This window comes from Gymnogyps californianus, chromosome 3, assembly GCF_018139145.2.
Source record: "Gymnogyps californianus isolate 813 chromosome 3, ASM1813914v2, whole genome shotgun sequence".
NCBI classification, from domain to species: domain Eukaryota; kingdom Metazoa; phylum Chordata; class Aves; order Accipitriformes; family Cathartidae; genus Gymnogyps; species Gymnogyps californianus.
This window is the reverse complement of record NC_059473.1, coordinates 76,394,476-76,411,740: the sequence shown is the minus strand read 5'-3', so window position 1 is coordinate 76,411,740 and position 17,265 is coordinate 76,394,476. Positions and strand designations below refer to the sequence as shown.

The 17,265-nt window shown below is 37.5% G+C and overlaps 1 protein-coding gene across 1 annotated transcript; it reads right to left on the bottom strand.

Annotated features, from left to right (window-relative positions):
- Positions 1-981: 981 nt before the first annotated feature.
- On the bottom strand, positions 982-15,305 carry SLC22A16 (solute carrier family 22 member 16). The gene is made up of 7 exons (XM_050894264.1): positions 14,833-15,305; positions 11,909-12,026; positions 9,454-10,003; positions 7,403-7,530; positions 6,902-7,011; positions 6,294-6,393; positions 982-1,205 (listed from the first exon to the last, which is right to left on the bottom strand). The coding sequence occupies exons 1-7, from the start codon at positions 15,267-15,269 to the stop codon at positions 993-995; spliced, it is 1,656 nt and encodes a 551-aa protein (XP_050750221.1). The 5' UTR covers positions 15,270-15,305; the 3' UTR covers positions 982-992.
- Between the last annotated feature and the right edge of the window lie 1,960 nt (positions 15,306-17,265).

The window sequence follows — 17,265 nt, the reverse complement described above, 5'->3', positions numbered from 1 at the left end:
GGTGTGTAGATACCATGTCTACTAAATATTCCTTAATAACTAAGTCCACCTCTGTGCAGAGAGCCTGAATAAGACCCATATGGCATTTATTCTTTTCCACTGAGGACTGAGATGGCCTTGATGGAGGCATTTGGCAAAGTCACTGGTGTAGCTCTTAAAAGTTATGAAGAATCTGATGCTAGATCTGAGCTGAAGTAAGTGAGAAGGGGAGCGCTGAAATAACGGTCTGGAATGAATATGACTTTCAAAGGCATCAGGCATTTTAGTTTTACCTAAACTAAAAAGAACTTACTAAGACAGCAGTAGATCCAGTGAACATTTTTTTCTAAACCACTACTAAAAATAAGTTTGCCATTCAACAGAATGAATATACAAACTATTTGCACACTTTGCAAACTTAGTATTATTTTTTCAGTCAGAAGCTGTTCCACAGAATACTTTCCTTTGTTAGCAATGGCACCTTTTCTAGCAGAAATCTTGGAAAAAAAAGAATAAATTAGTTTAACTTCAAAATCATTGATATGACTTGATGCAATGTTAAGGCTTCTCTCTTGAATTATGACTGAGTTTACCGTGTTTTGAAGTCTCAAGCCTGTAACTGTCAGCTGCAAGAGGACGAGACTGGACAGGGCACTTTGCGGTTGGTTTACAAATCTAACTGCAGAAAATATGAAGCAAAGAATTGGCATATTTTTTACATATGCGTAATCAGGTAGGTTCCAACATTTAGAATAATCATTCCAACTGGTCACAGCAAGTCAGACAGGTTTTCTAAAGTCTGGGTAAGTTTGACAAGGGATCCAGAAATCCTATAAAATTTTCTGCAGTACCTCAGTCACATGGAAAAGGTTTTATATACTTGCTCTATTGAAAAGGCAAGACTGGATACAAAGTAAAAGGCACAGATATTATAAACAGTCACATTTCTTGAATAAAAATTTCTTATAAGTTAGATAATGATTAAAATTGGGAACAGCCATTTTGCTGTTGCTTTATTTCTCAGTGCTGACTGTTTCTTGACCAAACATCTCTATCTTTTCTAATGCTGCACCACTGTGCGCTGGAGGAGTCTTTCCTGAACAGCTTTTCTTGTTTCTTCCAATTTCTGTAGCTTCCACCAAAGTATTAGTCAATGGTTTTCCCAGTGTTTCTGGAAGCATTATTGTTAGTATTCCACTCAGAAGAGCCATGATTCCAACAAGCAACTAGAAGAAATAAACAGTAGCTGTAAGGGTAGAAATGTCTTTCAAGTTATGCATATCTTCGATCTTGCTTGAGAGTACATTTAAAATAAAGCACAAGGAACTGTAAGGGAAAGCAAAGATCGTAAGTCTTAAATGTTGACTGTAAAACAGATCTGCCTTTTTTTGTTGCATAAATGAAAGATTATGCAGCAGAATTAATGAAGAGCAAGTGAAGTGTTTTGTTCACAAGGGATCAATACAGTGCAAGCAGGAATAATTCTGTTTGAGAAAACAATACATATCTCTTCATTTGGTATTTCTACTATCAGGTACATATTTAAGAACTGATTTTAGGATTGCATACATTTATTTTTACATGCATGTTCATAGAGCTACAATTTCCCTGCCACCTGTAATCTCAATTTGCACTCCAGCTCCTGAACCTACTCCCCCTGTACCTGTGTGCCTGTCCCTCCTGCACACAGCCAGATCAGAATTTCTCAGCATGGCTTGTTGGCCTGGAGCCACAAAAGTGGGCATCCTTGCTCAGAAGAGCTCTTCAGCAGATAATGAGCTAGCTCTCAACAGGAATACTTTGCTAAACTCAGTTTCAAAGAGCTGTTAGGGGTGCAGGCATCTGCTGACACTTGCACTGGGATCACATCTTGGATGTGTCCATGGTGTACACAGTTCTGTAACAACAGCTTACTTTAGCACGAGCGGTGCAAGGATCAGGATCATGTGGGGTAGATACAGAAGCACACACATGTTCCAGGAGTATCTTTTCTTTCCCTTCATTTCTGTGTCTTGTTCAATGAGAACAATTCACGCTTTCCTCCTTTGAAGTACAGAACAGCATTAAAAGCCTGACATTCTTCCAACACCAGGTTATAAATGACCCAAATCTCTCTCGACAGAAATGCTTCCACACAGTACATCATGCTTGGCCTCAGTGTTTTTCCATTTTATGACTGTGCACTTTGATACTGTATTATCCTTATCTTGCCCTATGTTAATTCTCAGGTCTGCCCTGTTTGTTTAATACTTTCTTTCCAAGTGTGAGAGAGAACATTTGGAATTACTATGCCTATGTCTCTCACGCAGAGCTTGAGACAAGAACTGGCCAGCTACCATCTGCGGCTAAGCCAGACTTTCTCTTTAAGTCAGAAAGGTGCTTTGAAATCGGAATTCTCCATTGTAACCTTGAACAGTGCTATTTTCATGCACATGCACCACGCTGCTTTTCTTCCCCTCCCCTCCCCTCCAAAAGAAGAGGACAGCTTGTTTCAAGCACTCTTTTGAGAAGCAGAATTCACAGTTGCATACACTCCTCTTTTTGCACTTGCATTAAATATAGAGGCTGACAAAATAAAAAATTAAGCAAAATACTGTTCAATACTACAAACTACAGTGAAAATAAAATACTCATGCTCTTACCATGAAAAATTAAAAAAAAAATCCTAGCAGTAATAGGACCAGAGGAAATGGCACTGAGTGACAAACTGAGGGAAATCCTTGCAGGCATATATATGTGGCAGGAGTGATATTTAAAAATATATTCCAAAATATTAAAGTCTCACCTCTGAGTGTCAAAACTCTTCTCCACATGATTTTCTGCCATGGCAAGACAGGATGAATTGACACATGGCAGCTATTCCACAGTAACCTCTCTTATGCACATCCTTTAGGCTGTCATAAGTTTATATTTGAGGATATTGAAGCTCATGGACACCCATACATTTGGAGTTTATGAGAACAGGGTCACTACTGATGCCCAACAGAACAAGGTTAAAGCAACGCTGTGTGCTTTGAGTATGTGTGTCTTCTCTGTTTTGGTTAGTCTTTTAGACACTTTGCATTCTTCTCATGTTTTCCTTCCTCATGAACCTACCTCTTATTCCCCTGCAAACTCTCACTATTCTGTAAGCGTACGCACCACCATCTTTCCTGCCTTTTCATCTCAGCTCTCTCAACTCTATTCCATCACGTGTTAGTTTTCTTTTTTTCAATGTGAAAGCTGCATGCCGACTAATTCAGTGTGTTTCACTTCTCCCTGACCCTACAAAGCATTTTCCAGTATTTCCTACGAAAGACAGAATATGAAACAATTAAGTGACAGTATATTAACGAAAGGACTTCTCAAATGTCATCTACATTTTCAGGGGCAGTAACCACACTTATCAATGAAGTTACTCACATTTAGTCAAAGCAAGTCTTTTGCAGTCTTATCTTGGCATACTTCTTCATGAGGCATCTGACATAATTTAGCCCTTTGCTTGTTCATAACAAATGTGTACATTTTGTATGTATGTACTATTTTACATATATAATTCAGCATTAGAAAATGTTCTTCTGATACAGTCAATGAGTTAAATGCTTATGGATTAATGTGTACTATTGTACAAAGTATTTAAGTACGTTTAAGCTCCATTGAAGTTAATTTGACAGGAGTACCTGCTTAAATTCATTGCTTTTTCAGGGTCTTAATTTGAAATCTGACTTTCTGCTTAGTCAAACTCTCAAAGTATTCCCAACACTTCAGTACAGCCAGCAGCTTCTAACAGCTACCATAAAAAACTTCAAAAAAAGATTTACCACCATTTTTCATATGTCCTCCTCCCCACCTGGAGCAACAATTTTCATTTCACAGTGGTCTAAGACCAGGACTCAATATATTTAGTCTAGAATAAAAGATAATTTGAATTAAATATCCCTACAAAATAATACTTTTACTTCTGAGAAAAAATGATTATTCTAGTCTGTTATTTATATTTATATCCACATCTGATGGCTCTGAACCAATCTAAAATGTGATCTTATTTACAAAATTCCTACTGCAACAAAAAAAGGTTAAATTTTGTCCTGAAAATCCACTAGTATTAGACACAGGATTTGCATTCATTTAACTTTACTGACCTCAGTGGAGGGGTTTTTTCATTTATAATTTATGGTTTACCTGAGAGAAAAATCAAGTCTGTTAAAGGGCTACTGCAACATAATTCTTAACAGCTGAGAAACAGAAATAGGTTATACATGGAGCAGTTGCTTTACTGTAAGTTTTCTAGAAGGTTGTCACATGAAAAACATACTTGGCAAGTTATTCAAGATTTATAGGCATTCAGATGAGATGCTTGCATTACTCACAGGTGGCATAACTGTACATGAGGCAAACTGTCAAACAAATAGCAGTAGCAACTGCTTGACAATGTGTGGTGTATACAATAGATCAACACGATGTATATGAGTTTACTTACAAATGTAATCCATTTCATTTCATTTCCATCCCAAAACACTTACATGACCTGAAACTTGGCGCGCTATGCTCTAACTCAAGACAAGCCTATTTAATAAACTGACAAATGTTTTATAATAGGAGCTAATAATGAAAACATATTCACTGTGAACTACCACACAACTCTACAAATACTCTGGATACTTTTTGTACACTGAGAGTTGTTCATAGCTGAAATAATTCCTCTGTTTATACTGCCATTTGCACGGCTCTCCAGCATGCTTGAGCATTCCCCATCTGTGGTTTAACTGCAGCACTTCTGCACAGATAAAGCTTATCTCAGCCAGTAAAGGCAAAACACTGACAAGAGAAAAAGAATGTCCTCCCATGACCACCCTGTTGTGCAAATGTTTCTTCATCTTTTCTGGGATGTTATCTTGGTTTGTATGGGGCCATTATTATGAAAGCAAACATTTTTTAGGAGCTTGAGGGAATAAATTAATTTGTGGTCTCCTTCATCCCCTTAATTTTCATCCAAAACAACTGAAAGTAATTAATTTAAATAATGAAATGAGTTCCCAAGATTCTCTGAAACCAATCTCTAGCATCTATAATTGAGGATTTTATAGTTGCAAAATCAAAAGGACACAATGCCACTTTTTCAGGAAATTCCAATGTGCTAGACAAAATTAGGGTAAGAATCCAGATTAAAGACACATCCCATTACATTTTCACCTTCTGACACGTATAATCTACATAAAACATTGATGTGCTAGTCACAGTGAATTCTAAGGGGTTTTTGAAAGAACTCAAACTATTTTTAAATCATTAATAAACTCTTCTCTACTTAAAGCTTTAATATAAACTTTGGAATTCCTTCTGGTTTTACAGATATGGGCATAAATTATCCTTCAGGAAAAAAAAGGGATTGGATAGCTGCAGGATTTCTTAGCAGCAAATGCTTCATAACAGAAATGTAATGAAGAAATGTGATTCGTCTGTGAGCAGGAAATACATAAAATATTTTGTCCAAAATGGATCTGAAGCTACATAATGCAGACAAAATGCCTGAAGTGCACAAAGGAATGGTCCCACCTCTGTTTTCCTGGGGCAACTGGTGGTAGAAGACAAAACCTAATGGTAGCATGCCCTCGAGTTACCTACAAGTAGGATGTGCTTAATGAATCCAAGGTTCTGTTGCTTGTCAAAGTCACCGTGAACCTCATCAATATACCATTTGCTTCTCTTTTCCTATCTATCTCATGAATTGTTTTGTTCAGTTCTTGTAAATGAAAAACAGCTTTGGGACAGCTGTGAAGACCCAATATAGTGAACATAAGACATTCTTGATCTTTTGGAAGGCTATTCCAAAGATGCAACATCCCAGGGAAGCCATGGAAAAGATTAAGGAATAACATAAGAAAAAACAGCCACCCACGGTGAATTCCAAGAATGGAAGAACTATGCCGTTGAAAAAGGGTAAGAATAAATCAGGAGCATGGTCAAGAACTGCTAGGCCTGCAGAGTAACGAAGTATGGACTAAGACACTTCCTAAACGTTACATGGTAGATGAAGTATATTTTTATGGAAAATATTTTTATCAATTTTATACTAGGATTCAGTGCATAAGTATTTTTATGTCTTCCACCATAAAAACATTTCAGAAGATTTCAGTGACTCAAAGTCTCCCTTTTGCTTCAGCTGCCTATTTTTAACAATATGAAGTTACTAATCTTTGAGACTTAAAATTTGGAACAAGAATGGTTCACTCAATTTCCTTTTCAAAATAAAAGTTCAGCTTTTGGCTCCTGAGAAAACAAGTGACACATACACCTTTTCAAAACCACAAACATTCACCATTGAAATAAATACTTACAAGTGGCATGAAAATCCAAACACTTCTCAGATATACACAGAAAGGAGCGACCACACTTCCTACACGGCACATCATGCTTCCACTTCCAACAGCAAGTGATCTATACATAAAACAAAGAATTTGATAAGAATTCTGGCAGGTAAAGGAAACAATTAGAAATGCAGACACTTAAAACATCAGTAGGATATGTGTCTTTAAGCAATTATACTAGGAAGCTATTGCTACACCAATGTAAATTTATATTGTAGTGAAATTCAGTTGCTTCTATAATTAAGATTAAAAATATAATCATCATTCAGCATAGACCACAGGATGAACAACCAGGACTTTTAAGAAAGGCATAAATAATGTTTAAGAAAGTATTGAGTATTCTTCTAGTTCCCCAATGAAACCAATGAATCCACATGGAATGAAAAATAAATAAAAATTTATGGTACAGTCAAACACTAGACAACTCCGAAGCAGCTGATGAACTCATCCCATCCCAAGTCTTTCAGCAGTCCACCACCACTGATGCCAAGAGCTGCTGGATCTGGCGCAGGAGCATAACAAAGGAAAGGAAATAACAGCAAAGTAATGAAAAATACATAACTGGCAAAAGTTCTTACCTTACAATTGTTGGGTACAGTTCTGCTGTGTAGAGATATATGAGGCCAAATGCCACACCTATTGAAAATTTTCCAGCCATATTTGCTAAGATAATTAATATATTGAAATCCTATTGAAAGAGAGCACAAATAAATAAATCACCAGAAAATAACACTGTTCCAAACTTAATTTAAATCCTTCAAAAGTTGTGACCCTTCTTTAAACAATAAGTAATACTTATTCCTTGCTTTTTTAAAATCGGTCTCAATAAGTAACTAGTGTCCATATCACTTTTTACCAGTCCTGGTTCACTGAAGCCCTGGGAACATTTTACACGTGACTCCAGCAATGATAGTGAAACCTGTACTGAAAATACAGAAATCTATCTTAGACTGGAGCTGCAATTTAAAAACAGCCTTTAATCAACTATATGATTTAGAAGGAGCAGCTGCATCTACAGATTTAAGAGCCTTTAAAATCAATTTCTACTATAGAAACACTTTCAACAATAGGTGACTAACCTGAGGTAGGAACATAATTAAAACACAGATCAGTGCACTTAAAATAAGGAACGGAATGAGTGTGTTTCTCCTTCCCAGTCTGTCCATCCCAATGCAAGCAATGATATAGCAAGGCAACTCCACAGCACCTGTCAGTATGAAATTATTTTGTTTTAAGTCATGATTACACATATTCATGTTATAACTCTAACTTCCTCTTTATAAGGATTAATTTAATCTAGGGGTAATAAATAAGTGAAATCTAGAGATAACCAGTGTGTTGGGCGACTTCATTTGGTAACAGAAATCACAACAGAAGGCAGAAAATATGGCCTAAAATACAGTAGTGGGGGATGGAGCAGGAGAAGGAAAATGGGTTTCACAGCGCAGAGCAGCTCCAGTTCTCTTTGGGGTGGAAGATTACAGAAAACAGCAAGGCCGCGGTCCTGCTTTTATGACACTGGCACTTGTGACTGAAAGCTCTCCATTTGCTGCTCTTCTGCTTCAGGTATTTTCACATCAACAGCTTAAGCGTGCCCACAAGGAATATTGCTAGTGTCGCACCGACACACCTCTCAGGATTTGCCAGCTTCCACCTGGACACGGAACTGAAGCCACAGGCACCTCCCCCAGCTTCAGTCCAAAATCACCCCAATGTAAAAGGCAAGCAAGGTCTCTCCAGGTCTGGTTTTCTGAGTCAGCTCCACAAATACAGAGAGTGCGGTTCCAGCTTTCTCTGTTCTCCATTAAAAAGAGGGCAGCTGTCTACAATATCCCACTCTTACTCACATCGTCTCTTCCTAATGTCTCTTTCCAGAGAAAAACTTCTGCAGCTCTAAAGGAACTGGTGTTTGGCTAGGACTGTTCACAAACCCTGTGTAAACATGATTTGCCCCTAGACAAATTATATTGAGCCTAAGCCAGTTCAGACATGTTTTAAACCAATTTGCCCATGAAGAATGCTACTATGTCCAATGTAAAATCAAGGAAGAACATAAGATACAGCCCTGAACAAATATGCTGCGTTCCTTTGCTAAGCACGTATAGTATATCAATACACCTATAATATCGGGAAACAATCTTTTGGGCTTGTGTTGGTAAAAGCAGGTTGCAATTATTCAGTGTTTGTTAGTCTGCTAAAATATTTTTGGAAGAGGTGGATACGGTGATTTATGCACTGTACTCCACTGTAACAGTTTAGTTATCTGTGCAATAGTAGCAACCACTCTTCAACACGTCAGTCTACCAATATGCTATAATACGTGACAACACAAACTGAACTCATGAGAGCCCCAGTCCTTCTGTGTGCTTATGTACATGAACAGTCACATTCACTTTACTGAGAGTACTCAGTTGCATAAAGCAAAGCGCATGATTTAATTCTTTGCTGGCTCAGAGCTGTGTGTCTGATCCAGTCTTCTGAAGTCAATGGAATATTTCCACTGATCTTAACAAACTTTGGATCAGGCCTTGAATGCACTGAGCTGCCTTTATAAATAACTTACATACCAGAGGAAGATTACAGTCAGACAGACAAAATTAAAAGAATACTACAACTAAATTAAAAATATACTTTTGAGAAAACTAAAATTACTCTTGCTTCTGAGAATTATGAATCTATTTTCTACACAGACAAACCCAATATATCACGACTGTAAGTGATTAAAGGAATAATTTTTTTCTCTCATTTTCCCAGTTTGTGCCTTTAACAGAGCCATGTGAATTTTGTGTTACTGGTCTGCTTCCCTTGGTGTTTGTGTGGATTCGCTATATGCTTGCAGGGCAAAGAGGAGACAAACAGAATATGGGTTTACAATCACAAAGACAGACGGAGAAGAATTTTGTACACCAACAAATTTTAAATTCTCTTTTTTTTTCAGAAACAGTGAGATTTGGAGTGAACAATACTCCTCCTGTGTTAGTCAACTTTATGAAGGATTAGCAAGAAACTTTTTGAACAAGGTTCATAATTGAATGAACAAAGTTAAAAAATTGGCTGTCAAATCTATAGACATTTCTAAATGTTATGTTCTAGTTCTGTCATAAACAGAATAAGGTACAAAAATATTTACCTATGAGAAACAGATTTAAATATTCATTGCCTCCTAGACTGACAGAACTGAGGGAGAAGACGTAGTACCCTAAGCTCCCAGTGAACCAGATCAGCCAGACTGTGATGGTCCTTCTTGCAATGTGCCAGTTACAAAACAGGTCTAAGATGTTGTGCTTCTTTGTTGAAGACGTGTCATTGTCACCCGTTCTGCCACTGACTAGATCATCTTGTTGGACTGAGCACAGTTCAGAAACTTTGCAGGGAGTGCTTACTTTATTCCATCTTGCCATTATATTAATTACTTTTTGCGCATCTTCGTATCTTTCCTCTGACAGGAGCCAAAAAGGTGTTTCTGGGAGCATCCAGCAGCACAAGACAAAGGGAAGAGTCGCTATGGAGAGAAATATCTGATAGACCCACCAGGTCCGAACCAAAAATCCCACGAGTGCCACAACCATAATTCCCATAGCAAAAAAAGCATGGACATGCATAGAAGCCCAGGTTCGTGCTTTAATGCCAACAAATTCAGTCACATAAACAAAAGCCACAACCAGATAGCCACTTGAAACCTGGGGGGGGGGAGGTGGAGAGAGAGAGAGAAAAAAAAAAAAAGAGTGAGGTTTGTATCTACTCTCCTTGTGCAACAGCAATAAAAACAAACAGCTAACAGTGTTCCACATTTGTGTACGCTTCATTGCCACCGCACCGGCATGTTCCACACTGACAGAAAAAAAGGCAACCCTGAAAACAAATCAGCTGGAGAAAAAGTTCATTCAAACCTTCAGATTGCCTGGACACTGTGTTTAAAAATGTGAAGTGATTTTGGATGCTTCTCTGTAGTGGGGGAGACCCAGCAAGAGACACCTGAATAAGAGCCTAATTTGCTGATGTCACTAAGCCCTTCACCTCCAAAAATCAGGTCCCTTAATGACATCGCAAACTGGATGCTCGGTAAAATGAGGTCCCCTGAAGTAACTGCCACTTCTGAAAATTTTGACCTTGGCTTTTAAGTAGACTATTAATAATCTGTATGTCAGGGAACTGCAAATTTACTGAGAATTACCTTCCACATCCTTGTAAATTATCTCATTAAATCAAAGTTTTTACAATGTTGGAAGAGAATCTCATAGATATGGTTATAAGTTCTCATACATTATCTAGTGAATGCAATTACTGGCATGTTCTGCATTATAGTATTTCTTCATTGAATATATATATATTATTGAATATATATATATTTCAATTTCTCTAGCAACAGTCAAACTCTTGGTATCTCAATACATTTCAAAACACAGCTAGAAAATCTAGACTAGAAAATATTCCAGTATATCATTTTGATTAATCAATTTTCTGGTTAAAAGTAGTCCAGTTAATAATCTTTGATTCTGAACCCACTGAACCTGATAGGAGAGCTGCGCTGATCTGAGTGTCTAGAGCTTTAGACCTCCGTCTCACAAATCAGCCCCAGCGGGCAGTTAAAGCCTACAGCATTGGTCTGGTCAGAGCTTTTTGCTTTTCTAAACTACCACAGCCCCTAGCATCAACAGCCAAAGGATTCAGTAGAGGGACTCCTGTTGATCTCACTGTTCAAGGCTGAAATGCCCATGCAGTTTTTCCTGCTAGGAAATCGTTGTGAGCTCTCATCAGGCAAAGGGAGCTCCAGGTGCAAGGTCCTGTCTTGACTAATGCACTGTCAGCAGGAATAAAATAAATTACGTGATTATTTCCAAATTCCTAACCTACTTTAAATAAGCTACATAATTTTTCTTGTGATAGCATTCTAATTTCTTTATGCATCATATAGTGAAAGACTACAAATATACTTTTGGATGTAAAATAGTAATTTAAAATTGGTTACTATGTATAAATATTGAATATATATCAGATATTGGATATATATCATACATATGTATAAAAGTATGTATATAGATATGCATAAACACATATACTGGAATACCCTTAAGTACAGTATAAACATCTAGGTGTTAAACATGTCTTCCTAAGTATTTAGTATTCCAGATGTAGCTTAAAAGACCAAAGAGATGCATGGAAGAGAAAATGTGCATCTCTCCTCCATCACTCAAAATGGTAGAGATAAAAATCATACTTATTATAGATTTGTTATTTTAAGAAAAATACACTCTATTTCTAACAATAAGGAGAAATGCAATGGCAGCTGCAATGCAGAATCCAGAGTTTGCTGCTCACACTTGGTATTTAATTACCAGTCCAGCAGAGGTTGGGATGGAGGAAGTACCAAACACTGCTTCATACAGATGCTTTCTATTAATTCAAAGAGGAAAAGTGCTGTGGTCCAAGAACATTCAGACTCTCCCTGCTCTGCTGAAATAAGTGCAACAGAGGGGGCTTTAGAATAATGAAGTAGGGGAGGAAACAATAACAAAGGGGAGGTTTTCCTGAGAAGGGGTAGGAAATGACACATAAAAAGAGCCAAGGTGAACATCCTTTCTTACCATAGCAAGGAGAAAGCGCACAATCACGAAACTGTAGTAGTCAAACGTGAAGGCCACTGCGATGCCAAATACAAACTGACCAGCACTTGTGAACCATATAACACGCTGTCTTCCCAGTCTGCAAATCACAGCAGTAATAAAATTATGAATAACCACAAACATTCTATTAAAATACACCTGCAACTCCAGAGAGCCTATCTGGAAATGAGTTTGAAAATACTGTACTTAATACTTTTACTCACCACAGAAACTCTGGTTTAGTTACCTGTATTAATTTTTCAGTAATTCCAGCTTCCAAGGAAAAGGAAGTTCCTATGCACAGAACTTCCATTCCATAATTCCTGGCTGGAAGCAATGTGCAGAAGTGGACATTACATATGCTCACCTCCAGTTTCAAGTTTAACTTCTACATAACTAACCTGCAAATTTACTCTGTCTTATTTATGAGGACAGTAGGTAAGACTCGCTTTTTCAGATATTTTATATTAAGTAACATCAAGCTGTTAATTTCTAACAAAAGTTAGCTGTGATAACACATGCCATCTCTTGCCAAAGTAACAACCAATTTGGATAGTAATGAAAGGCTTCTGTAACATCTCTTTGTCCAGTTATTTAAAGTTGAATTCTCTAATAAATGACAATTACATAGTTCCCCTGAATTTTCTGATTGCATCACAGCACACATGCATGCATATACAAACAGAGAAATCCACAAAGCTAGTATACTAACAGCAAAAAAATTGTCAAATACTAGCTTCCCATCAACAACATAGTGATTTCCAGTGTAAAAGAAGGGCATTTAGTAAAAAGGAACTTCTATTTGTTTATCTTCTTCCCGTATCTCAGGGAGAAAATATACCAAGTAGAGCCAGTAGTCCCTAAACAAGTGAGCACATGCTATCAATAAGAAGCTCATCTGAGGAGAAAACCTAGAAATCTGCAGTAGATATACAAGACTCTGTTGAGGATTCATTATATTCTATCTACAAATGTTCTGTCATACAAAATGCGTGGAATCATTTTTCTTCCCTGATAATATTCTCTTGGACTCTTATTATCTACTCCACTGCAAATAGCTTTTCACAGATGTGGATATTATGATTAGACAGAGAGTTTGAAGACTTTCAGGGATGTGGGCTTGTTTGTCAGTTTTTCTCCGTGAGTATTTGGTACTACATTAAAAAAACTGTTTTTCTCCAACCTTGACGTGGAGTCATGCACTTTTGGTCTCTGATCCCTGCCAGAAGAGATCCCAGTGAGTCCTAGCTGTCGGAGCTCTTCTGTTGGGAAATCTGTTAACTGGGAAGGGGAGGAACCCACAAACTTGTTTCCTACCAGCCAGGATGTGTCAGAAAATAACAACTTTCAACTGTAAAATCTACAGTTGTAAATCTGCAACTCAGAATGTGTGTATTATCTTAACTGGCTGTCCATGGCTTGAATTAATGGAAATGAGAACAATATGATCATAACCTTATAAATCATGTCTGAGTATTAATTAATAAAGCTATGAATGATTTAAAGGGACGCGGAACAAATGTTGGCATTATATTCTGGTTTTGTATTAAATATGGTTTTACAAAGCCTTGCATTGGGAGGCAGGATTGATTCCATGCGTTCTAAAAGCCAAATTAAAAAAAGACCATCATTACTTTTGCATTCCCATGTTGTAACTGTCATACCGTAGTGTTGTGCTAACGAAGGAAAATCAGAAAACAACATGCCTGGTCTCCTTTTTCTGCTTATACTGTTAGCTGTGGGATAAAACGTCACCTTCCACCTAACAGAGCTGTTAGTCAACAAGCTCCTTTATAGAAAGAGATAAATAACACTAAACCAGCCTTCAAAGCAAAACACAGGTACATAAACTGCCTGAGACAAAACCAGGTGCAACATAGCTTAGGCATTTGACTGTCATATGGATATTGACTGTCATATGGATAGAGGGGCACGGCTGGGCATTCTTCTGAGGTAGGAATATGTGTGTTTGTGTTGAGAGAGAAAACCAAGAGAAGCAGGAGGATACAGATGTACATCCTGGATCTCACTATTGCTTCTGAGTCCAGCTCTGACGCCGGATCTCAGTGTGCGATCTGAGATAACATCCAGGGAGGAAGTGTCAGAGGGGAGCGGGCTGAAGGACAGCCTTGGCACTGTGAGCAAGGGACTGCTCGGATCGAGTCCTTCCACGGACTGACTCTCCTCGTGCTCAATAAGTGAAACTACAGCACAGCTCACTGACAACCATTTTTCCTCCAATCTGGACTAACCTTCAAGAGACTGAAGTTTACGCTAACCATTCAGGGAAAAACTACAATTGGACAGCAAGGAAAAATAGTGTATGGGTGTTTATTTTAAGAACGTGGGGCCTGACCAAACCCTCAAAGCCTTTGCATCAGCCCCACAGAGCTGTATTCATGACAGAGGTTAGGAAATTTGTGACTTAAAATACATGATTTTTAACCTTCCAGTAGCCCTTCAGCTGTTTATCATATCCAGAAATAAAAATCTGTTTCCATGAGGAATCTCTCCTCCTGGAAAACGAGGTGAAAATCTACTCCCAGGTTTTACTGTTGCTATTACTACTGTTGCTATTCCTGTTTAAAAAAAAAAAAAAAAAAAAAATCTAAGGGCAAATACTAGCTGCGCAGGGCAATTTGAGGGATCAAGGCCTAGAACAATGGATGATATAAAGTAGGAAAAAAATTCTAAAAGCAAACGATTTGTGAATACCTTTTAAAATTAGTACTTGCTATTGGAAAAAGAAATTGAGTTAAACACATTTGTGAATAAAACAATACCCAAACCTCCTGAATTGTGAATACATAATTATGAATACACAATGAATGAAAAAACCAAAACAGGTAGATACACGTGGAGTTACTGCAGTCTACAGCTACAATTTTCAGAGGATGGCACTTTACCTGTCAGCAATGTCACCAAAAATTACTGCTCCAATCAAGACTCCAATCATGAACGTAGGCTGGATTAATTTTGCAAGCCATTCTCGGTCACAGACCAGATCCCACTGCGTAACAACAGTGCTCTTCCACTTTGCATCATCATAGAGAAATCCATCAGAACAAGAAAATATGGACTTGTTGCCTTTGTATTCATATGCCAGATCCAAACTGACTTCTCGTTTGGACCTGCTGCATTGATTAAGTTCCCAAATTTCTCCATTTTCCAGCTGGACTACAATGTAATTTTCTGTTGATGTCCATAGTGTCCAGATGTCCTCTATACTTGATTCAGAGGAGTTGTAGAAAAGAACACTACTCACATTTCCAGGGATCCCACATACAAAGTTAGGAGTAACAGCCATGAACACAGATGCTAAGTAATGGATACCACATGACATAGCTTGAAAGACAGATGCAAAATAAACACATGCTTGAAATCTGTAAAGGGAAAGAAAAAAGTTTACTGAAGAAAATCCTCTATACATGAAAAAAAAATCAACATAATTATTTTTCCAGGATCAGTAAATGGAGACATCATTAAAGTGTCTAGTGTTTTGTTATATAGTGCTGCTTCAATATTAGCTAAGCCCTGCAAGAGACCAAAAATGAGAAAAGATCCACAGTAATCTATTATCAGGAAATAAATGCTGCTCTTAGTCATGTGTTTAGCCATACACAGAGAAGACCATTTAAAAAGAAACAATTCTGAACTTAAGCACTTAGTTTGAAGCAACCTTCCACCCTCCAATTCTGTGTAGTACATCCCCTCAAAATAAGGCCTTAGATTACTGGAATGATTAGAAAAAAACAAAATGTTGCAACCTCAGGTTCTGAAGAATAGATATGCGCATCAAATAAAACAAACCAAACACATTATGCCCTTCATTTCACCTAATTATATCTGTATAACTGTATTCCATCTATCTTCCATCTCTCTTTATTGCCTCCAAAAGACAAAGAGAGAATACATGTAGACACATGTAGAGGAAGACAGAATCTGAACAGCGTGAAATGTTTTGTACCAAAACATAGCTGTAAACTGGGTTGGGTTTTGGCTTAAACAGGGTGTGCAGTTATCCATTAAAGATTGTATCATAAAGCAAACACGGTAAAAGAATGTTTTATGCATAGCCTGAATTTTGGCATTTTAACAGCTTTTAAAACATGCTTGAGACACAAGTAAATGTTAGTATATAAATTGCACATGTATTCTGACTTTTGAAAGACTTGCAATGAACTCTAGTATCACTAACTGCAAATTCTAGACAGTTTCTGATAATCTAAGCATAAGGACTCTTTTCCTCAATTAAATGTTAAAATTATGCACATAATTAGTACAACATCTGCTCAGAAAAAACAACATAGCTTTGGTTTCTCCTCCACTTTTTATTTCCTGAAGGCCAATCAATTGCACTAATTTGAAGAAGCATTGAATGAGCTTCTATATATATATCCTTACTGCAGTATGCAGTGGGCCTTGATAGTATGAAACAAAAAGTAGCTTTTTTTTTAAATGGTGAGAGGCTATCTCTGCTGAAGTTACAGGAAATGATGCCTAAAAAACAATTGCCTTGAAATGTCTTGTGGGAAAAGTCAGAGCAATTCCAATCCCTGTAACAAATGTGACCTCTAGATCACTCCTCTCCAAAATGTATGTAATCTACCTTTGAATTCCTGTAATAAAGATTGCAACAGTACCTAGCCTAGGACTTTTAAATCATCTATCATCACAATTTCTAATTAATTTTTAAACTATCTATAACCAAAGTATTTAAATAGAATTTGCTGGATATGTTGTCTTAATGTCCAATTAACCTTTCCAATTAAACAGTTCTCCTGTATAACCTAACTCCATTCACCATCCTCATTCTCCTCTGCTTTTTATCTTATGATTCTTATTTCTTTATCTTATGATTCTTATTTCTTTCCTTGGTAAATGTAAACCCAGTTGCCTATCCTGTCCTTCCAATAGCATTGTTGCTGTTCAGATGCAGCGCTTTTTATCGCCCTTTCTCTTGACAACAGCTCTATTGACTTTTCCATAGCAGTCTGAGGAGAGGGTTGAATTGTTAAACCCACTGTGGCAGCTCAAAAGCTGGCTCCACTTCCCTCTTGAAGACGCTGCAAGGCAATCCTCACACAGATGCTGTGCTGCTCTTTCCCAACAAACCTTGTGAGAGATACGGTCAAGAGAAACTGAACATAACCACAGCATTCCTTAAGCCTATCAATCCCCTCTCAAGAGAACCGCTTCTTGAGGACTAAGTAGCTAGCCATAAATCAAAGCAAGGCTAAAACGGCTCTGAAAGGCTTTTGGGCTATCTTGGACCACAAAAAAGCAAAGGTTTTTCTGAACCATAACCTTTGTCCCCCTATTAATGCAGACAAATATGG